The 23,534-nt window shown below is 42.8% G+C and overlaps 1 protein-coding gene across 2 annotated transcripts in view; it reads right to left on the bottom strand.

Moving 5' to 3' along the window:
* The window catches only part of rnf20 (ring finger protein 20, E3 ubiquitin protein ligase), a 66,720-nt gene extending 46,385 nt beyond the window's left edge, over positions 1 to 20,335 (bottom strand). Inside the window, exons 1-3 of one of the 2 annotated variants that reach the window (XM_060927355.1) lie at positions 20,244 to 20,335; positions 20,085 to 20,137; positions 16,610 to 16,789 (exon numbers count right to left, since the gene is read on the bottom strand). In XM_060927355.1, coding sequence (XP_060783338.1) covers positions 16,610 to 16,768 — 159 coding nt within the window. In that variant the 5' untranslated portion in view covers positions 16,769 to 16,789; positions 20,085 to 20,137; positions 20,244 to 20,335. The remainder of the gene's footprint in view (positions 1 to 16,609; positions 16,790 to 20,084; positions 20,138 to 20,243) is intronic. The other variant, XM_060927354.1, reaches the window with a different exon arrangement.
* Positions 20,336 to 23,534: the final 3,199 nt, after the last annotated feature.

Below are 23,534 nucleotides of genomic sequence, written 5' to 3'. Positions count from 1 at the left end.
CAGGTGGATTAAACGTCGGGGAGCCGTTGACTGGCCACCACGTTCGCCGGATCTCACCTCTATGGGCTTCTTTTTCTGGGGGTGTGTAAAAGATAGGGTTTTCGCACGCAAGTCAGGTTCTGTTGATGCCATGATTCAGTTTATACAGGAGGCTTGCCAGGAAATTGACCTTTGTGCCAGAGTGTGCATGGGTGTCCACACTCAACTAGTGGAGTGTGTGAATGCCGGGGACAAACAGGTTGAAGATTTGTTGGGATTAGGTTTATATAAAATCAATAAAACGTTCTGGGCGAACGTTTTGTTCATTACTGTATACCTACTTTTGCAGCCCCCTGTATAGAAGGTTACTAAAACCGAAAACGTAATTGAATAACACGTTAAGAAATAAAGCAAGTTTAAAAATGACTTCAGTTCCCCTTTAAATCATTGACAATTTAAAAAAGAAAAAAAAACCACACACAGAGTAATAAACTTCAGAGACAAAATAGAAAAACGGGGAAAGGCAGATGTTTAATCGATGACTAGTTGCACTGCACTGCTCCAGGCTAAAGTCAGTCTCATCCGAAATCCTTTGCATCTGTGCATGCATTAAACAAACATCGAGTTCTTCCCAATGCACTGTACTCAAGCAAATCAAACTTCTCGATTTTCATCTAATATGCTGGTGTACGACCTTTCATATACAACCCCGATTCCAAAAAAGTTGGGACAAAGTACAAATTGTAAATAAAAACGGAATGCAATAATTTACAAAATCTCAAAAACTGATATTGTATTCACAATAGAACATAGACAACATATCAAATGTCGAAAGTGAGACATTTTGAAATTTCATGCCAAATATTGGCTCATTTGAAATTTCATGACAGCAACACATCTCAAAAAAGTTGGGACAGGGGCAATAAGAGGCTGGAAAAGTTCAAGGTACAAAAAAGGAACAGCTGGAGGACTAAATTGCAACTCATTAGGTCAATTGGCAATAGGTCATTAACATGACTGGGTATAAAAAGAGCATCTTGGAGTGGCAGCGGCTCTCAGAAGTAAAGATGGGAAGAGGATCACCAATCCCCCTAATTCTGCGCCGACAAATAGTGGAGCAATATCAGAAAGGAGTTCGACAGTGTAAAATTGCAAAGAGTTTGAACATATCATCATCTACAGTGCATAATATCATCAAAAGATTCAGAGAATCTGGAAGAATCTCTGTGCGTAAGGGTCAAGGCCGGAAAACCATACTGGGTGCCCGTGATCTTCGGGCCCTTAGACGGCACTGCATCACATACAGGCATGCTTCTGTATTGGAAATCACAAAATGGGCTCAGGAATATTTCCAGAGAACATTATCTGTGAACACAATTCACCGTGCCATCCGCCGTTGCCAGCTAAAACTCTATAGTTCAAAGAAGAAGCCGTATCTAAACATGATCCAGAAGCGCAGACGTCTTCTCTGGGCCAAGGCTCATTTAAAATGGACTGTGGCAAAGTGGAAAACTGTTCTGTGGTCAGACGAATCAAAATTTGAAGTTCTTTATGGAAATCAGGGACGCCGTGTCATTCGGACTAAAGAGGAGAAGGACGACCCAAGTTGTTATCAGTGCTCAGTTCAGAAGCCTGCATCTCTGATGGTATGGGGTTGCATTAGTGCGTGTGGCATGGGCAGCTTACACATCTGGAAAGACACCATCAATGCTGAAAGGTATATCCAGGTTCTAGAGCAACATATGCTCCCATCCAGACGACGTCTCTTTCAGGGAAGACCTTGCATTTTCCAACATGACAATGCCAAACCACATACTGCATCAATTACAGCATCATGGCTGTGTAGAAGAAGGGTCCGGGTACTGAACTGGCCAGCCTGCAGTCCAGATCTTTCACCCATAGAAAACATTTGGCGCATCATAAAACGGAAGATACGACAAAAAAGACCTAAGACAGTTGAGCAACTAGAATCCTACATTAGACAAGAATGGGTTAACATTCCTATCCCTAAACTTGAGCAACTTGTCTCCTCAGTCCCCAGACGTTTACAGACTGTTGTAAAGAGAAAAGGGGATGTCTCACAGTGGTAAACATGGCCTTGTCCCAACTTTTTTGAGATGTGTTGTCATGAAATTTAAAATCACCTAATTTTTCTCTTTAAATGATACATTTTCTCACTTTAAACATTTGATATGTCATCTATGTTCTATTCTGAATAAAATATGGAATTTTGAAACTTCCACATCATTGCATTCCGTTTTTATTTACAATTTGGACTTTGTCCCAACTTTTTTGGAATCAGGGTTGTAAATTCATCAGCATGTACGTATCGTTCATCATCAACTCATTTTTGCCACAAAGAACCTTACTATTCAAAGTTCTTGATTTGGTTTTCTTCCACATGCCAAGTTTGAAGTAATCGATTTAAAAATTGACATGGGAACAATAAATACATCCTTTTCGGTTCCAAAAAATAAATAAACGGGGGGAGGGGGGGAAGCCATGTCATCACAATCTATGAAATTCTGCCTTTTTTGGCCTAACGTCTTGATCTCTGTAGCTCGTCTCTGGTTTGATGAGCTGCCTTCATAAATCGACATAAATGCACAAGCATGGATAAACCGCAACAGAAGCTTTATGCTTAGAAAACTAGACTCACTGAACTACCGCCAGGTTTTATCAAACAGTTATGCACTCTGCTACATTCAGTTTTGGTCGGATAACACGTTCGCTGAGTCCGCAACCAGACCACAGTGCACTAACTGACGATCCCTTGGTTTTGACCTTAAACCTAGACACAAATTCAGACTGATTGATTAGAATATTGAGTGAACACAGCTGTATCATTACGAGCTATAAAAATTAACACACTGTGACCAAGACCCCGTCCACACGTAGCCGGGTATCTGCTAAATCGAAGATATTTTTCTACGTTTTGGCCTGTCATCCACATGAAAACACATCAAAAACGAATATTTAAAAAAACTCCGGGCAAAGTGAAGATTTTTGAAAACTCCGTGTATGCCTTTTCGTGTAGACAGAGATAACCGGAGTTTTGCGTTTTAGAACGTCACAATCTGCGCCAAAAAAATGACAACAAATCTGCCCTGACGTCAAACGTGCGACCTTTGTTTACTGCAGAAGCCAGATTAAGCATGGACTTAAGCTAGCCGCACACCACGGCGATCCACGCGGTACCGAACCGACCCATTTCAGAGCCGACTCCCGACAGGGCACGCACATATCCCCCGACTGTTGACGAGTGCAGTCGCGATTGAAGCGACATGTGACAACTTAATAGCTTTGTGATTGGCTATTGGATATAGTTACTGTTAAATCCAACACTTGAAGATACTACAGGCTGAATTACAAATGACACAACATGGAATATGTAGCGCACTATCTAGGCTGCATGAGCTATTATTCCCAACCTTAAATAGTGCACTTATATAGGGGAGTTAAAGCGATTTGGAATTCAGCCACACAACTTGAGCAGAGTGGCTTTCCAGCCCACTGTGTCTATGGATAAAGCTTCAGTCTATGGAATTACAGTATATACCTGCATTAGGTGCTACCAACACGTATTTCTCGCGCTAGAAATTGTGTTTAATGATGTCACGTGTTATATGCGAAAGATATGATTGGCTATTGCTAGCGACTCTCGCCGATCAGTCTGGCTCCCGATTAGTTTTTCGAATCGGCTGTGAGATGAGTCGGGACCATCGAAAACTAGTCTTTACGCCTGACTCGTGACTTCAGTTGGCTCGGTACGCTGAAAATCGGCGTAGTGTGCGGCTAGCTAAAGAGTAATGGATCGGAGTAGTGCCTTGAAAGCGTTAATTATTGTGCAGGTGCTATTTACATGTTTAATTTTAGAAGCCCAACTACTGCTCCAAGAGCACAGGCGATGTGATTAGGGGGTAGGATTTGGGGAAATAATGCCATCTACAGGTTTGGAATGCTTATGAATGTGATTGAAAACGCAGATGTTCGGTTATGTGTGGAAGGGATTTTTTTCGAAGACGAGGTGGTGTGGATAAAACATTTTTATAAACGGAGGGGGGGAAAATGTTCGGTTTTAAAAATACCCGGCTACGTGTGTACATGGCACAAGACAGCACGAGAATTTATCCATTTCTTTTTAATCATTAAAGACCAATTATGCCATAGCAGGTAGCTCGGACAGACAGCATTTTCGCGATATCTAATAAAGGATGCTCCTCTTAATCAATCAGTGTAGTCACTCTTGATTCAGTGCAGCCATGGAGCACAGGACGACACGGCCAGTAACTTTCCCCATCAACACGACTACGGTATATTCTGTTGCTTCAACATTTCAAACAAATCCGATTCCTGATTACTTAATATATGGGGCGATGTGCGAGACGGCTGCCTCTCCAGTAGCTCTGTAGTTTTTAGCTCTTTTAACCTCTTTTTCCCCTGCCTTTTTACTTTCTGCTCTTCTCAGAAAGACAGTGCGTTTTCCTTCATATCCCATGGATATTTTTAACTTTAACACGCAACCAAGAGCCAGTTTTCTCTCTTATTAGAGAGACAAGCTGCTGGCCCCGAAAACAATAGGACGAGCCGGGATACGACACCCCATCCCGGCGGAGCTGAGGAGGAAACCCAGGGGGTGCAAAGCCGGGGCTAAGCTAAAGGCTAGGCTAGCGGACAACCGGCGGCGCTACAAACCATCCATTCCCTCCGTTATCATGGGGAATGTGAACTCGCTGCCGAATAAAGTCGACGAGCTATCCGCACTGAACAACCAGCAGATTTACCGGGAGAGCAGCTTATTTATTTTTACAGAGACATGGCTAACACACCTTGCACCGGATGCTAACGTGGACCTGTGGGGATTCACTGCTGTGAGAGCTGACAGAGACACTAAAGCATGCGGGAAAGGCAAAGGTGGGGGACTCATCATTTACGTGAACAACCGCTGGTGTAACCAGGGACATATCTCCGTAAAGAGTCTTATGTTGCCCGGACTTGGAGCTGCTAGCCGTTAGCCTGAGGCTATATTATCTGCCAAGGGAGTTCAGTCACGTGATCACCATCTGTGTTTACATCCCTCCGAGGGCAGACGCAGCCGCTGGACAAACTGATCAGGTGGGCCGGCTCTGTGGTCGGCATGAAGCTGGACACTCTGGTGACGGTGGCAGAGAAGACGACTATGGACGAAATACTGAACATCATGTACGATGCCAATCACCCTCTGCACACCGTCATCAGCAACCAGAGGAGCCTGTTCAGTGACAGAATGCTCCTTCCCAAGTGCAGGACGAACAGACTTAAAAACTCCTTTGTCCCTCACGCCATCAGACTGTACAGCTCCTCTCTGGGGGGGACGACAGAAGGACAGAGGACAGGAAGGAGTAGTAGCTAGCCTGACAATAAACAATACTGGACAATGTGCAATATAGGCCGAATCCCATTTCACCCCTTGGACCAACCCCTTGGCGTCTTCCCCTCCATTTTGCACGTTCATATGAAGGGGTAGGGGTATCCCAATCCCAGTTAACGCGGAGGGGTAGGGGAAGGGCTTCTGTACCCCTCCAAACGGAGATTTTCCTGGAGCTGACTCCGAACGAAGGGGTTTGAGTGATTTCCCACAATGCCATGCGGATTTCAGCGAGATTTCATGCGGATTTCATAAAGATGGCGGTTCCCGCGGCGAAAGATTGTCATAAATGTATTTTCTCCATTATTTACGTGTTTTAAGTTGTTATCCAGAGGAAACACGCCGCTTGATTCGCTTTCAAGCTGAGAATGAGCAGCGATTTCTGAAATCCAAGCTGCTGCTAAAAAGCTTTGGGAGTGAGTATTGTTTTCGGTTGCTTTACTGCGTACGTTTTGTTCTGTTATTCTCGCTTTTATTGTTTACATGAGTGTTCTGACACCTCATTCTGTCGGATGTGGTGCACGAAGCGCCAAAGATCTCCCATTCAGTGGTGTTAGTTAACAAATCACACCCTGCCAGCAGAGATTTCTGGCTCTGACTGTAGCGGCTGGTCGCAGCCAATGACGCATTTGGTTGCGTTTTGCTAACGTAAACGCTGACGGAGGTACGCGATGACGTATGCGATCGCTGAAGGGCTATCCCAATACGTAAGGGTTGAATTTCAAGCCCTATCCCTTGTAGCTCAGTTTCAAGGGGAAGGGCCAAGGGGAAGGCGGAGGGGAAGGGGGAGGGGTTGAAATTAGAATTGGGATTGGGCCATAATGTGCAATACCTCTTCCGTTGGCCCTTCCCCCCCTCCCCATATCTTATTCTTTTTTTATATTTGTATATGCAAATACCTAATTTAATTTATCTAGAAGTTTTTCTCTTTTTATCCTTTAATGATGCTACTGGAATTTTAATTTCCCTGAGGGAACCTGCCCAAAGGGATCAATAAAGTTCTATCTAATCTACTTCAGAGAGAAGAGCAGATGAATTGAAACAAACACCATACAACCAGAGCACATACACCAGTAGAATCTCTCATTTTAAAAGTATATAATGGCATGGACAACATCTATACCTTACAACCAGTTTAACAGATTAAACATTACATCACCCACTACTATACAGACATAATACACCAAACTTCTGTAAATACCAACCTGCTGTTTTCCAGTCCTAAATATTTACGTTTCACGGATTAACGATTTGCTTGGAGATGTATTTGCAAAACAGATATGTGAGATTTTCATTATTTGCTTTCTATGGAGCACTTGCATGTGACGTCACAGCCGATCCAGATTGTGACAGACGCCATCGTGTCGGTCAAACGCCATATTCCTACTTCTACTTCTGGTTCTACTTCTACCTTTTCTTCTGGAAAACCCGACTATATACAATTCTACTACAACGGCTGCGGCTACAAGCTCTCCCCACCTGTGCACGTTTTTTATGTGTATTTTTGCGTGTTGTTCGTCTGTACCGGACTTCAATATCCACTACAACCGTATGGACTTACTGGACATTGGCTTCCAGCAGAAAATGACGGTTTGTAGCGATTTCCATCGCATGCACAACATTCCAGACGAGAAAAAAAAAAACATTCCGGACGAGATAGCGAGACCAGCGGGGTCTCCGTGGATTGTTATCGGAAGCAAAGCGAAGGAGGCGGCGCCGGGAGCAAAAGCGAGGCTGCAGGCAGAGCCGGCCTGTTGACTAAGCTCAGAAAACAGCCACTCAAATCTCCACTGCTAAGCCTCTACCTCTCCAACGCCAGATCCATGTAAACAAGACGGACGATTTGGAATTACCTTATTCTATTCTATAATCGGCTGGTCAGTGCTATACTCAATACTTAAGTGACTTACCCATCCAATGAGGATTATTTTCTTGTTTACAAGATGCCACATCTGAGTCGCTGACAAATCCTGAATTTCTGTAGAGATAACTGTCCAGAGATTTATAAGCACGCAGTGCTTCACCACTGAACAGCGAGGGAAAGTTAATGAGGTAATTATACACGTCCGGGTATTCCGCTGGCAGTTCAAAATCCGGTCGTGAAAACTCCGTCCGGTAAGCCATAAGGGTCACTAATCTGTAGATTGTTTATTTTAGACATATATCTAGTTATCTGTTCATTAGAAAAATGAGCCGTGTAGTCCATCGGTTGAAATTGGTCCATTCTGTACACGAGTGCAGCAGTATTCAGCTGTGTTTTTGACCGACAAGATGGCGGTTGTGTACTTTCCGGTCACGTGACTGCAAGATCTCTATAGTAAGTTTGTAGCTCTGGGGCAAAACTAAAGAAGCACAAATATCACATCGGGCTACGTTTAGGGTAAGTGTAAAATTGTGTAGGGGAGACCAGGGATGGATGAATTGAAACTAAGACACTTTTTGTCTTAGCACCTATAACTTGCAGAATTTTTGTGAAAGAGCACTCAAATTTTGACACAAATAGCAAAGTTTTCAACTTATCCAACTGGATCACAGAATTCAGAATTCTGGCTTCCGCTTCCGGCATAGCACTGAAACTGCCCTATTAAAAATGACAAACGATCTCCTCCTTGCAACTGACTCCGGGTTACTCTCCATCCTCATCCTCCTTGACCTGAGTGCGGCCTTTGACATCATCTCACATCCCATCCTCCTCAGCCGACTCTTCTCCCTTGGCATCACTCATACCCCCTTGGATTGGTTTCATTCCTACCTCTTCGGCCGTACTCCGTTCATACAGCTCAAGACTTTGAAATCCAACCTCTCTCCTGTCACTTCAGGTGTGCCCCAGGGTTCTGTCCTGGGGCCCCTTCTCTTTATCATCTACCTCCTTCCACTTGGCCACATTTTCCGCAAATTTCACACATTTCCACTGCTTCGCGGACGACACTCGGCTCTACTTATCCTGCAAACCGGACTCCTGTCTCCCTCCCTCCCTCCTCCATATCTGAAATAAAATCCTGGCTCACCTCAAATTTCCTAAAATTAAACAGCGATAAAACTGAATTCCTCTTCATTGGCACCAAATCCATACTGTCTAAAGCGGACACCATTGACAACGTCTTAGTTTCCCCCTCTCCTCAGGTTAAGAGCCTGGGTGTCATCCTCGATACCACCCCACCCTACATCAATAACATTACTCGCTCTGCATACTTCCATTTACGTAACAAAATCGACTCTGCCCCTCTCTCACCCCCCATACCGCCTCCATCCTTGTGACCTCCCGGATTGATGACTGCAACTCTCGTCTTTTTGGCCTCCTTCGAAAGTCCCTCCGTAAACTCCAACTGGTCCAGAACTCTGCTGCCTGTATCATCACTTAAACCCCCTCTTATCACCACATCACCCGGCAACTCCACTGGCTCCCAGTTGAGCAACGTATAGAATTCAAACTCCTCCTGTATACCTTCAAGGCCATCCACAACCTCGCCTCTCCGCATCTGCAAGGACTGCCACGATTACAACCTACCCCACTACCAGGGTATGTTACAACACAACCTGGGGTAAATTATAACAGTAAAACTGAAGAATTAAAAACTGAGACCACACCACAAAATATGCATCTGTAGACGTTTCCTGTGCATGTGCCAACACTTGAGCATCTTCCTGTGGTTCACCAAAAACAAAACTAACTCATCACTCATGGCTAAATGAAGAACAACAGTGGTGCGGATCCTAATATAAGAAGAGCTTTCTTAAAGAACGTCTAATAATACCGACTGACACATACGAACGGAAACCTTCAGCGGGGGGTCAGCTGCAGCTCATCATAATCAACGGAAAATTCCAGAAAGACGTTTAGCGGTGTTCTTTTTAAATGATAAAACATGAACTTGCGTGTATCTGTGTTCTCCATCTAATCAGAGTCACAGTGGTGACAGATGTATGTACAGTGGGGCAAAAAAGTATTTAGTCAGTCACCAATTGTGCAAGTTCTCCCACTTAAAAAGATGAGAGAGGCCTGTAATTTTCATCATAGGTACACTTCAACTATGAGAGACAAAATGAGAAAAAAAAATCCAGAAAATCACACTGTCTGATTTTTAAAGAATTTATTTGCAAATTATGGTGGAAAATAAGTATTTGGTCAATAACAAAAGTTCATCTCAATACTTTGTTATATACCCTTTGTTGGCAATGACGGAGGTCAAACGTTTTCTGTAAGTCTTCACAAGGTTTTCACACACTGTTGCTGGTATTTTGGCCCATTCCTCCATGCAGATCTCCCCTAGAGCAGTGATGTTTTGGGGCTGTCGCTGGGCAACACGGACTTTCAACTCCCTCCAAAGATTTTCTATGGGGTTGAGATCTGGAGACTGGCTAGGCCACTCCAGGACCTTGAAATGCTTCTTACGAAGCCACTCCTTCGTTGCCCGGGCGGTGCGTTTGGGATCATTGTCATGCTGAAAGACCCAGCCACGTTTCATCTTCAATGCCCTTGCTGATGGAAGGAGGTTTTCACTCAAAATCTCACGATACATGGCCCCATTCATTCTTTCCTTTACACGGATCAGTCGTCCTGGTCCCTTTGCAGAAAAACAGCCCCAAAGCATGATGTTTCCACCCCCATGCTTCACAGTAGGTATGGTGTTCATTGGATGCAACTCAGCATTCTTTCTCCTCCAAACACAAGTTGAGTTTTTACCAAAAAGTTCTATTTTGGTTTCATCTGACCATATGACATTCTCCCAATCCTCTTCTGGATCATCCAAATGCTCTCTAGCAAACTTCAGACGGGCCTGGGCATGTACTGGCTTAAGCAGGGGGACACGTCTGGCACTGCAGGATTTGAGTCCCTGGCGGCGTAGTGTGTTACTGATGGCCTTTGTTACTTTGGTCCCAGCTCTCTGCAGGTCATTCACTAGGTCCCCCCGTGTGGTTCTGGGATTTTTGCTCACTGTTCTTGTGATCATTTTGACCCCACGGGGTGAGATCTTGCGTGGAGCCCCAGATCGAGGGAGATTATCAGTGGTCTTGTATGTCTTCCATTTTCTAATAATTGCTCCCACAGTTGATTTCTTCACACCAAGCTGCTTACCTATTGCAGATTCAGTCTTCCCAGCCTGGTGCAGGTCTACAATTTTGTTTCTGGTGTCCTTTGACAGCTCTTTGGTCTTGGCCATAGTGGAGTTTGGAGTGTGACTGTTTGAGGTTGTGGACAGGTGTCTTTTATACTGATAACGAGTTCAAACAGGTGCCATTAATACAGGTAACGAGTGGAGGACAGAGGAGCCTCTTAAAGAAGTTGTTACAGGTCTGTGAGAGCCAGAAATCTTGCTTGTTTGTAGGTGACCAAATACTTATTTTACCGAGGAATTTACCAATTAATTCATTAAAAATCCTACAATGTGATTTCCTGGATTCTTTCCCCCCATTCTGTCTCTCATAGTTGAAGTGTACCTATGATGAAAATTACAGGCCTCTCTCATCTTTTTAAGTGGGAGAACTTGCACAATTGGTGGCTGACTAAATACTTTTTTGCCCCACTGTAGGTCTACCAGGGATGCAGTTTTTGTAGGCCCAGAACTTGCAATTTACACATCCAGTACCCCTTTCTTTGGTCGAGATGAAAGTGGAGCAAAGAAAAAAATCCTGAACTTTTGAAAGTCAAACTAAGATTGGAACGGCCTCCGAAAAAAATTTTAATAACACAATACGCAAACCCCTGCATTCTAGTGCATTTTAGTACTCATTTTCACTAAAACAAGTTACAACTTAAAGGGCCCCATACACGTTCAAAAAAGTCATCAAAATTTTGATGTAAAATGTCCACACACGATTCAATGTTTTTTCTCTCAAAAATTCAGTACTGTCAAAAACTTTGACATGGACGCAGCAGTGGCCGTAGCACTTGTGTTCGCTTTGGACAATGAACCGCCTCGGCATCGACGGAAATGGTCGAAAGACTGGTTTTTGAAACGGCGAACGTACGGTCACGTCAACCTCCTCAGAGAACTTCGTCTCAAAGAACCAGAGGACTTCCGTAATTTCCTTAGGATGGATGCCCCATCCTTCGATGAATTATTGGACCTTGTCAAGCCATTGATATTGAAAGAAGACACTGTGATGCGTTCATCTATACCACCAAGTGAATGCTTGTCCATCACACTGAGGTACCTGGCATCTGGAAATTCTTTTGAAGACTTGAAATTCAATAATTCAATCAATCAATAATCTGACGACTCTTCAAAAAATATCAGTGATTTGATATGTCAAAATTTGGGTTCAAAATTTTGACATCAAATTTTGGACATCAAAACACCCTACACACGATCAAACTTTGTATCAAAATTTTGATGACTTTTTTTGAACGTGTATGGGGCCCTTAAGCCTTTTTCTTTCATGTACATTAATGATTAACATGTCAAAAATATCAAATTTAATTCCCCTCGTTAATGAGTAATTTTCAGGAGAGCATTTAGAAAACGTGGTGATTTTCCTGCCTACACAGTTCATTACTTTGAAAAAAAAAATCAGACAGTTGAAGGTAAACTCAGCAAAATCCCAAAACAGTACTGTTAAAAAGTAAAGGTCTGTTAGAGCTCCTAAAGCTTTCAGGTTTCAATGTTGGGGACATTGATAAACGAGGCTCAATCTTTTAGTAGAGTTGTGCGTTTGCAGAAGCTAAAGTGAACTAAACATTTCCAATTCATATTTATGCGAGGTGAAGCCAATTGTTTACATTAGTTCGTATTGTCTGTAAATTTAAACACACCAACGAATACCAAATTTCTCATGTAAATCAGGGGCGTAGCTCGAATTTTTCAGGGTGTGTGTCACACACTGACTGGCAGCCTGAGTACATTATGTAACAAAAAAATAAATTACCATTGCTAGTTTTAGGCAGCTTAGAAACCGGCTCTTCCATTATTGCTGTTTCTTCCACGTTTTCTTGATGCTGTGTTCTAGAAACGGCACTAAAACAGCTTCGAAACCACAAAATGCAACTTTGATGGAAAAAAAATGTATAATAAATTGCTTACCTCGCTTCACATCGAAAGAAGGAGGAAAGTTTTGCTTGTTTTGACATGGCGAATTATTAACACAAGAGGAAATACTTGCAGAGAACAGTGTCAGTCCTGCGTGCCTTAGTTCGTGCACCTGAAGGCGCGCCTTGGGCGCAGGCGCCTAACAAGCTCCGGCACGTGCGCCGTTAACAAAGAATACCTGTCTTTAATCAATGAACTATGTTTGGGCTATTTAAGGACTGCGCCCATGCAAGGACGATGCGAAGTATTACGCCGCGTCTAGGAACGCGAAAAATCCGAAAAATACATTTCTCCATTCGGAAAACCGGAGATTTTCAAGAGTTGTCAAATATCCGGAATTCCGGGTAAATCCGGAAGACTTTCATCTATACTTTGGGTTTGGAATTTCCAAAGGGGTCCATACACACAATGCAAAAGACTTCTTCGATGCGAGTCGTAATTATGGGGATGGTTCTAACATTTTCTGATGAGGTGTTACAACCATCCCCACCCCCTGCCAGTCATTGTTTCGCCAGCTGTACCAGCATGCTGGTTTGAAATGAGCCTAGATCAGTGATTCTCAAACTGTGGTACGCGTACCACTAGTGGTACGCGGGCTCCATTCTAGTGGTACGCCAAAGAATCACTTAATTAAAAATATAAATAAAATTCAAAAAATAAAATAAAACGTGAAATACTATCCATAATATCCGAATGGATGAAAATATCTTAACCGATGACAAGAAAATGAAAGGAGATACAAATTAAGTTAATAATTTTAAAAAGTTTGCAAGTGCTTCTGGGTAGCCATACGTAGCGTACGTACGCATTCCCGCCGGTTCCGCTGACAGACGGTTATCCGCCATTGGTAGACTAGGCTGTGATGGGAAAAGGTGGAGGTGGCTTTGCTAATTATGACGAGTAGGACAAAATTACTGTCGTGGCTTAAATCCGCGAATGGGAGCGTGGATCAGGAGAGAGGGGGAACTGAAGAGGACGTGTGTGAGCCGAGCGCGGATGCTAACGACAGTGGCAAAACCAGCCCCAGAACTGCTAGCAAACGGCAGAAACCAGTGAAGAGGAAGTATGACGAAAAATACATAAAACTGGGATTCATTTGGAGCGGGACAGAGGAGCTGCCCAGGCCGCAGTGTGTTGTATGCGGCGACGTTCTGAGCAATGATTCCATGAAACCGTCGCATCTCAAACGGCATCTTACAACCAAACACACAGCACTAAAGGACAAACCAATGGATTTTTTTGAATGAAAACGTGATGAACTGAAGCAGTCCAAGTCCACCATTCTGTCCTATGGTACACCCGTAGCCAAAGCACAGGAAGCTTCATATCGTGCCAGCCTCCTGATCGCCAGAGCCGGTAAGCCGCACACAATCGGGGAACTGCTGTGTTTGCCATTAGCCAAAGAGATGACACGTATGATGTGTGGAGAGAAAGCTGCCAGAGAGTTAAACTTGGTGCCGCTTTCAAATGACACCGTGTCAAGGAGAATAAACGACATGGCTGACGATGTTAAAAAGACACTGACTGAGCGCATTAAGAACAGGAGATATTTTACCATACAGCTTGATGAGAATACAGATGTTGCAGATTTGGCCAATTTATTTGATTCATTATTTAAGGACAGTGTTTTATTTTCCTATATTTAAACACTGTTACTGTGTGTAATGTTACAGTGGCCAACAATATTAAATATAGGGGAGAGCGGGGTAAGATGAGCCAGGGGGTAAGGCCCAATCCCAATTCTAATTTCTACCCCTACCCCTCCCCCTTGGCCCTTCCCCTTGAAACTGAGCTATAAGGGATAGGGCTTGAAATTCAACCCCTACGTATTGGGATAGCCCTTCAACGATCGCATACGTCATCGCGTACCTCCGTCAGCGTTTACGTTAGCAAAACGCGACCAAATGCGTCATTGGCTGCGACCAGCCGCTACAGTCAGAGCCAGAACCAGAAATCTCTGCTGGCAGGGTGTGATTTGTTAACTAACACCACTGAATGGGATATCTTTGGCGCTTCGTGCACCACATCCGACAGAATGAGGTGTCAGAACACTCATGTAAACAATAAAAGCGAGAATAACAGAACAAAACGTACGCAGTCAAGCAACCGAAAACAATACTCACTCCCAAAGCTTTTTAGCAGCAGCTTGGATTTCAGAAATCGCTGCTCATTCTCAGCTCGAAAGCGAATCAAGCGGCGTGTTTCCTCTGGATAACAACTTAAAACACGTAAATAATGGAGAAAATACATTTATGACAATCTTTCGCCGCGGGAACCGCCATCTTTCTGAAATCCGCATGAAATCTCGCTGAAATCCGCATGGCATTGTGGGAAATCACTCAAACCCCTTCGTTCGGAGTCAGCTCCAGGAAAATCTCCGTTTGGAGGGGTACAGAAGCCCTACCCCTTCCCCTACCCCTCCGCGTTAACTGGGATTGGGATACCCCTACCCCTTCACGTGAACGCGCAAAATGGAGGGGAAGGGCCAAGGGGTTGGTCCAAGGGGTGAAATGGGATTCGGCCAAAGATGAGCCAGCCCCTGTTTCTAAGAAACAGTAAACAAATGTGACCATGTGACCACATTCAAAGGGGGGCGGGACCATTTACTTACACTTGTGGAGAGGAGCACCACATGTCAAACTAGGTGAGGGACATATTTATAAAAATGTGTTTTTGTGCTTTCTAAGTCAATTCCATGTTTGTCCACAGTGAAGATGATTTAGAGAAGACAAAAGTAGAATAATATTTAGACACATTAGGGTTAAGTTAGTGGCTTTCTAAGCTATGATATGAATGCTAATAAAAATAATTTTGATTAGCCTAATCCCCTTTATTAGCATTTTTCTACAAAATGGTGGCCACGGGGTAAGATGAGCCATTAGATGTGGGGCAAGTTGAGCCACTGGCTCAACTTACCCCATTGGTGGCTGAGCTTACCCAATATGGATGACACTTAAGTTTTCACATTTACTGGTCATATATGACAACAACAACAAAAAATAAACAAACAAATAAATAACATGTTAATATAAATAATATGTTTAAAAGGTTTTTAATAAATAAAATAATGCCCTCTGTTATTACAGGTGTGCATGATGCGCATGATCTACGCATATCTCTCTCTATCCATCTATCTATCCCTCCCTATCCCATCTCGTTCTATCACCTCTCTCTTCATCTCCCCTTCTCTATGCAACGGCCCTATCCCCCACTTGATTGACTTGACTTGATTCATTGATTGCATTTCTAATAATAAAAGTTGTTTACTTTGTTAACCTAACATGTTTTGTGTTGGCTCAATTTACCCCACACAGTGGCTCATCTTACCCCGTGCATGGGGTAAGTTGAGCCACTTGACATTTTTTTTTCAAGAGGTAATATCACTCTAACCATAAGAGCTTATCAATTATTTTTTGCTCATATAGTAACAGTACACTTTGAAATTTGGTATGGTGTGTAGACTGGAAGCAAAAATGGCTTTAACATGTAGTGATGATGAAAAATGTAAAAAGTGGCTCATCTTACCCCGCTCTCCCCTACTTGTTAAATAAAACCTCCGCCTTGTTTTTAATGAATACTCAGGCCTACTACGCTACTGTATTTTCATGTTGGTCATTATGGTGGTACTTGGAGAGCCAAGTATTTTCTGAGGTGGTACTTGGTGAAAAAAGTTTGAGAACCACTGGCCTAGATTAAATGCCTCGCATTTTACCTCTTTGGTCCAAGTTACTAAATTCAAATTCCGACAGTATCAGTACTAATCGAAACAGAGACTTGGGCCCAAAAATTACTTTCTTACCTGAAAAACAGTGTTTTGGCTGTAAAATCTGTACACTTCATACAACCATGAAAATTCACGTGCAAGGTCAGGGAGGGAGCAGTTATACGTGAAACTGCTCACGTGACTTACGTTATCCATTACCGGTGAAAGTGTTGCCGTTAAAACTATCCCTTTGTTACAACCATCCCCGGCCTCCCTTACATTTGCTTTTTCAACAAATTAGTCCATTAAATACATACAGGTGATGAACATTTCTTCAGCAAACTCTCACAATAAAATCAGGCTGACAAGCCTTTGTCACTCATCTGAGCTGCTTCATTAGGTTTCCATCCATGGTAAAGCATCTCCATACCACTTACTACTAGACATTCATTGACTGCAGGACCTAAAAGCTTCATAGACCTCACATCTCACCGAGTTGGACACGCCTCCCAGTTTGATGACCGTCTCCACAGCATTGCTTGCCCCTGTGCTCAGACCCTCGCCTCCGTCTCCTCCGTCTCTGTCTCTTCTTTTCTCCAGGGGAGGACCAGACGAGCTGCTGGGATCACACGGCCGCTTCTGAGCAGACATCCTGTACTGCCAGCTGTCCCTCTACAACACAACACAACAAACGTTAAGAGTGCTGGGTGGTCCAAAAATCGATTCCTATTATTGGACAAGCTGAGATTTAGATATGACGGAGAAATCATTACTTAAACCTGGTTAAGTGACCTTACAGTCAGGAAGAAATACACAATTCAGTCATCATGTTGTAATCAAAATAGTATCACTACACGGGTCAGCCAAGATCAGATGGACCTTATAGGTTCCAAAATAACAAAAAACCCAAGGTTACCCAAAATGGTCAAAACTTGGGCTTGAACATATTGGGGTCCCATACCTAAAATTTCATGGAGCATTCTCTTTCCGTTTTGAAAATATACCTCATTTTATACATGCCCCATTCTGCTAGGTTGTTGACGTTACGGACACTACATTAAAAGATATAACGGGATAGATCCACTTAAAACACCTCGAAAGCAAATGTTGATGGGGCAACGAACTGTTATGCCATAAAGTGCCCTGTCGAATGTTACAATTGAGTATAGATACATATATTTGCTGGGTCTTCTAGTTATGCGACACGTTATCAGGGACCCCGATATTAGACAGAGGAACACAAAATTTCACAACACTTTATTAAAGCTCCAATTATTGGGCTCACAAAACATCATTTTAGGCATAGTATCGGCTTATTATACTAGTTCCTTAATTAATTGACAGTTGGTTGTCCTTTCCATCTAAGATTACATAGCTTATATACTTGTTGAACAATGTTACACATAACGTTACGGACACTACACCCGTTACGGACGCTACATATTGCAAATATATCTATTAATATAACAACTAAAGACGTATGAATATGTAACTAGAGCCCTACATGAGGCCAACAGGACCAATGCATGTCATAATCACCAAAAATGGTAAAAAATTCTGCAGCATTCTGTTACAGCAAGACCGTTACGGACACTACAGAAAACAACGGAAATGACACGCAAAATCTTTGGCATGTGAATTTTGCAAACATATGCCCCCAGCGACAAGGTTTTTGTATCAAATCATATCACATACTACATAAAATGTCTGTATTTAATTTAAAGTGTTTATTAAAATGCATTAAATAAGATTTCTCAGGCCATTTTCAACTTTGCAGTGACAAAGAAAACAAATTAGGTTCAGCACCCCCCCATTGACAAAACTATTGTGAAAGATTTCATTTTTATCGGAATTCCGTGATTCAGCTGTCAATTTGTTCCTCAAAAATCTGCTGATTTACTAAAACAGTTAGTGTTTGACAAATTATTGCTAAGTTTAAGCAGCAATGATGCATTCTGGGGTATTAAATCAAATGAACATGCGTTACATGGTGAAAATGTGCAATATGAAGAGTTTGTCTGTTAAAAAAAAACTGAAACATGGATTCAGTGGTGGTAAATTATGATCTGGCTTTGAAACGTCATACATTGGCAATGATAGTCTACCATTACAACATCTCATCTCATTATCTCTAGCCGCTTTATCCTTCTACAGGGTCGCAGGCAAGCTGGAGCCTATCCCAGCTGACTACGGCCGAAAGGCGGGGTACACCCTGGACAAGTCGCCAGGTCATCACAGGGCTGACACATAGACACAGACAACCATTCACACTCACATTTACACCTACGCTCAATTTAGAGTCACCAGTTAACCTAACCTGCATGTCTTTGGACTGTGGGGGAAACCGGAGCACCCGGAGGAAACCCACGCGGACACGGGGAGAACATGCAAACTCCGCACAGAAAGGCCCTCGCCGGCCATGGGGCTCGAACCCGGACCTTCTTGCTGTGAGGCGACAGCGCTAACCACTACACCACCGTGCTGCCCCCATTACAACATATGAAATAGTTTAATAAACATAAATAGAAGGCTGTTACATAGTGTTACATGATCTCAAACAAGTAGGTACATCTGATTGTGGCTGACCCGTACAGAACGTTTCGTTAACATTATCAATTGGTTCTTCTTTGGTTATTTTTCAGGAAGCGTCTCATAACGTTCTGGAAACGTTCTATTTCGGTTAAAGAAGTCAACACTGTTCCCAAAATGTTCTCGGAACAGTTCCCAGAACATTCTCCTCAGGAACCGTTTCATAACATTCTGGAAACGTTCTATTCTGGTTAAACAAGTCGGCACTGTTCCCAAAATGCTCTGGGAACTTTAAAAACTATCATTTATACGACAACTAATAAGGAACACTTGTTAAAAGGTTGTGTTTAGGTCCTTTTTTTTTTTTGCGATTCATAACAGGAAGTTAAACAAGTAGACTGCACTATTATTTTTGTAACTATACACTAATGTTATAGGAACATTAGGGGAATGTTTCCTGAATTATAATGCAGAGCAAAACGTTGTTGCTATGTTTCTGTAAAGAAGCTTGCCTGGAGAACCAAACCTTTTAATTCCTATTATCAAAATGGTTTAGGAACCAAAAACAAACGTTTCTACAACGTTCTGGAAACCAATAATTGGGAATGTACACTACCGTTCAAAAGTTTGGGGTCACCCAGACAATTTTGTGCTTTCCATGAAAAGTCACTTTTATTTACCACCATAAGTTGTAAAATGAATAGAAAATATAGTCAAGACATTTTTCTGGCCATTTTGAGCATTTAATCGACCCCACAAATGTGATGCTCCAGAAACTCAATCTGCTCAAAGGAAGGTCAGTTTTATAGCTTCTCTAAAGAGCTCAACTGTTTTCAGCTGTGCTAACATGATTGTACAAGGGTTTTCTAATCATCCATTAGCCTTCTGAGGCAATGAGCAAACACATTGTACCATTAGAACACTGGAGTGAGAGTTGCTGGAAATGGGCCTCTACTGTATACACCTATGGAGATATTGCACCAAAAACCAGCTAGAATAGTCATTTACCACATTAGCAATGTATAGAGTGGATTTCTGATTAGTTTAAAGTGATCTTCATTGAAAAGAACAGTGCTTTTCTTTCAAAAATAAGGACATTTCAAAGTGACCCCAAACTTTTGAACGGTAGTGTAAATATAGATAATGTATAACTGTAATGCAGACACACTAAAGAAAATCTTGACACTTTTTTGTAAAGAGAAAAATAAATAACCAGTCCTATTTCCTGATATATTAAAGTTCCTCTAAGCCTGTCTAATTTATTATTTTTAAATTTATCCTGCCATATATGCTAGCGTTTGCTAATCAGTGATTAGCTTCGAAAGACTGAGGCCAAGTTACTTTACTTTATAACACCAACATCCGTAGTGTTAAAACTGACGTTTTGAAAAATAATACTTTATGTCTTTGTAATTAATTTCATAATAAATTTATCTACCTAGAAACATAGTTGACTAAAATGAAGAGCCGGAACCCCTTATTAGACATTAGCTGTTTAAAACACACACACAGAGAGAGGACACAATTTAGTACAGACAGTCCTGTTAAAATACACTTATTAAAAAAGTTTATAAAATACACTTTTATACATACAAACCTCGCTTTAGTGCATTTAACTGGTCAGTTTCTAAATGTTGATGTTGCGGAACATTACAGAGAAGGAGAGGGGAACTCCCGGAAACGGAAATAGAATCCACAAATGAAGGTGCGTACTACTATACTCAGTAGTAGACATTACATGCAGCGCCATACTATTTTGACATACTGTTTAGTGTGCTAGTATGCGCGTAGCCGAAGCCGTGGTTTTCGGCTGCTCGTTATTAGAGCGCCATCTGATGGTGGGAGGTCTATTTTTCAGAACCAAAATAATATTTAAACATCCAAGGCTGGGTTGCACCAACATAATTTAAATTAAACCTAGTTTAGGTCTAAACTAGGTTTAGTAAATCTATGTTTAAATTAATCAGAGATATGTTGCACATCTGGGCGGCACGGTGGTGTAGTGGTTAGCGCTGTCGCCTCACAGCAAGAAGGTCCGGGTTTGAGTCCCGTGACCGGCGAGGGCCTTTCTGTGCGGAGTTTGCATGTTCTCCCCATGTGGGTTTCCTCCGGGTGCTCCGGTTTCCCCCACAGTCCAAAGACATGCAGGTTAGGTTAACTGGTGACTCTAAATTGAGCGTAGGTGTGAATGTGAGTGTGAATGGTTGTCTGTGTCTATGTGTCAGCCCTGTGATGACCTGGCGACTTGTCCAGGGTGTACCCCGCCTTTCGCCCGTAGTCAGCTGGGATAGGCTCCAGTTTGCCTGCGACCCTGTAGAAGGATAAAGCGGCTAGAGGAGATGAGATGAGATCTTCCATATATATCATGGAATTTTCATTTTAAGGCAACAGTCTATTCAATCTAATTCTGACAGTTCTGCATTTAAAATGTTCATATACCAAATAATTGTATCACCTAAACTTGATAGGTAGCTGATCACATGGATAGTAAAGTAGAAGTGCCAGCCAAAAACAGACTTGAAATTCAGTTGCTTGAGCTTGAAAATTTTACCAGGGGGGCCCTAAATTGTAATCTTTCATAGGGCCCAAGATTTCTAGCGGCGCCCCTGCTCCCAGTGTCCACGTGGGTTTCCTCCGGGTGCTCCGGTTTCCCCCACAGTCCAAAGACATGCAGGTTAGGTTAACTGGTGACTCTAAATTGACCGTAGGTGTGAATGTGAGTGTGAATGGTTGTCTGTGTCTATGTGTCAGCCCTGTGATGACCTGGCGACTTGTCCAGGGTGTACCCCGCCTTTCGCCCGTAGTCAGCTGAGATAGGCTCCAGCTTGCCTGCGACCCTGTAGAACAGGATAAAGCGGCTAGAGATAATGAGATGAGATGAGATGTTTACTCTCTTCCCAAAGTTATAAAGCACTGCTACTATTACTGTTAGGGTAGTGTCCAGTTTGGTGCGTAGTCCCAATCTCAAACGTGGAAATCTTCGCTTCTACATTCCAAATGCTCTCTCAACAACTGCTCTTGTTTGAATGTGAGAGTTGTTGTAGTTCCTTTCAGCTTGAGTCATCAGGTATGAGCGACATGCATAGCCACTGTCTCCCACTAGATATCCACCTCCTTCCAGAAGTGCACAGAGATGGCTGTTCTCAAAAATCCGACTGTCATGTGTGGATCCTGGCCATCTTGCAACAATGTTTGTAATCTGGGCCTGGTTATCGCACACAACTTGGACATTGATAGAGAAGTAGCCCTTGCGATTGCGGAAAAGTTTCCCATTCTCACCACCTGGGTTAGATATTAAAATATGTGTGCAGTCAATAGCGCCAATTACCCCAGGAAATCCTGCTTTTCTGTAGAATCCAGCTGTGATCTCGCTACTTTGCTCAAAACGAATTAACCGATCTCTCAAGCTTGCAATAGCCTTTGACACCCTGTTGACAATTCTGCAAACTGAGGACTTGTGAACTCCAAATAGATCCCCATCAACCATTTGAAAGCAACCTGTGGCATAAAAGTGCAAAGCAACCAAGAGCTGGAGAAGTGGCGGGACAGCAGCATTCCTGTCACTTCTGTGCTTGATAGCTGGTCCAACTTTCCCACTGAGGTAAATTACAGACTCTTTTGTGAATCTGTACTGCTGGAAAAACTCACTGTTGCTATAAAATTGCATAGGGTTAAGCCTATCTCGAGTATTCCTGCATGGAACTAATCTCATTACCTCTAGCCACTTTATCCTGTTCTACAGGGTTGCAGGAAAGCTGGAGCCTATCCCAGCTGACTACGGGCGAGAGGCGGGGTACACCCTGGACAAGTCGCCAGCTCATCACAGGGCTGACACATAGACACAGACAACCATTCACACTCATGATCAATTTAGAGTCACCAGTTAACCTAACCTGCATGTCTTTGGACTGTGGGGGAAACCGGAGCACCCGGAGGAAACCCACGCGGACACGGGGAGAACATGCAAACTCCGCACAGAAAGGCCCTCGCCGGCCACGGGGCTCGAACCCGGACCTTCTTGCTGTGAGGTTACAGTGCTAACCACTACACCACCGTGCTGCCCTGCGTGGAACTCTTTCTTCTAATTCCAACAAGCGAATATATGCAGCCATGTTGTCAGTAACACTGAAAACCTCGAACTTAAACCTCCTCCAGGGGTGGTTTATTTTAAACTGGCAATCCAGGTTTATCCTGGGTTTAAAATCACTGGGGCAACAGATTTAAATTTAACCTGATTTAAACCTGAGATTATCCATGGTTTAGATTTAACCAGAGATTAATGTAAACTAGATTTAAACTAGGTTTAAGTTTGGTGCAACATAATTAGTCAGTAAACTGTGATTTAATCCAGTTTAAAAACTAAACCACATTGGTGCAACCCAGCCTAAGGTTGTTAAATAGGCATATAAAGTGACAAGATGACACCCGGTATCTTTTTAAGTACTTTAAAAATGATTCCCCAGAGGTTTATTCACTTGCTTGTTAATTTTCCCTCCTTTTTTGTGTGTGAGAAGGTCAGTCTAAACTTCCAGGATTCCAGAGGTTCCTGGAGTTCTAGCATGGGATGCCGACTGGGACTGAGGATGGAGAAGTATGGATTGACCTTCTCACCAAAACAAAACTGGCATTTTCTCCTCATGCCTGCGTAGGTTTTCCTCTGTATGTCTTCCAGTTTCCTCACACAGTCCAAAAACATGAGGATTAGGTCAACTGGCTACTCTAAATTGCCCATAGGTGTGAATGTGAGTGTGAATGGCTAGATTAGCAACCTGTCCAGGGTGTACCCTGCCTTTCACTCGATGTCCACTGGAATCGGCTCCAGCTCACCCACGACCTGCGATGGATAAGCGGTATAGAAAATAAAGGAATCTTCTTCTTCTTTTGGCTG

Source organism: Neoarius graeffei, chromosome 8 (assembly GCF_027579695.1).
Source record: "Neoarius graeffei isolate fNeoGra1 chromosome 8, fNeoGra1.pri, whole genome shotgun sequence".
NCBI classification, from domain to species: domain Eukaryota; kingdom Metazoa; phylum Chordata; class Actinopteri; order Siluriformes; family Ariidae; genus Neoarius; species Neoarius graeffei.
This window is presented reverse-complemented; position numbering and strand designations above follow the sequence as displayed.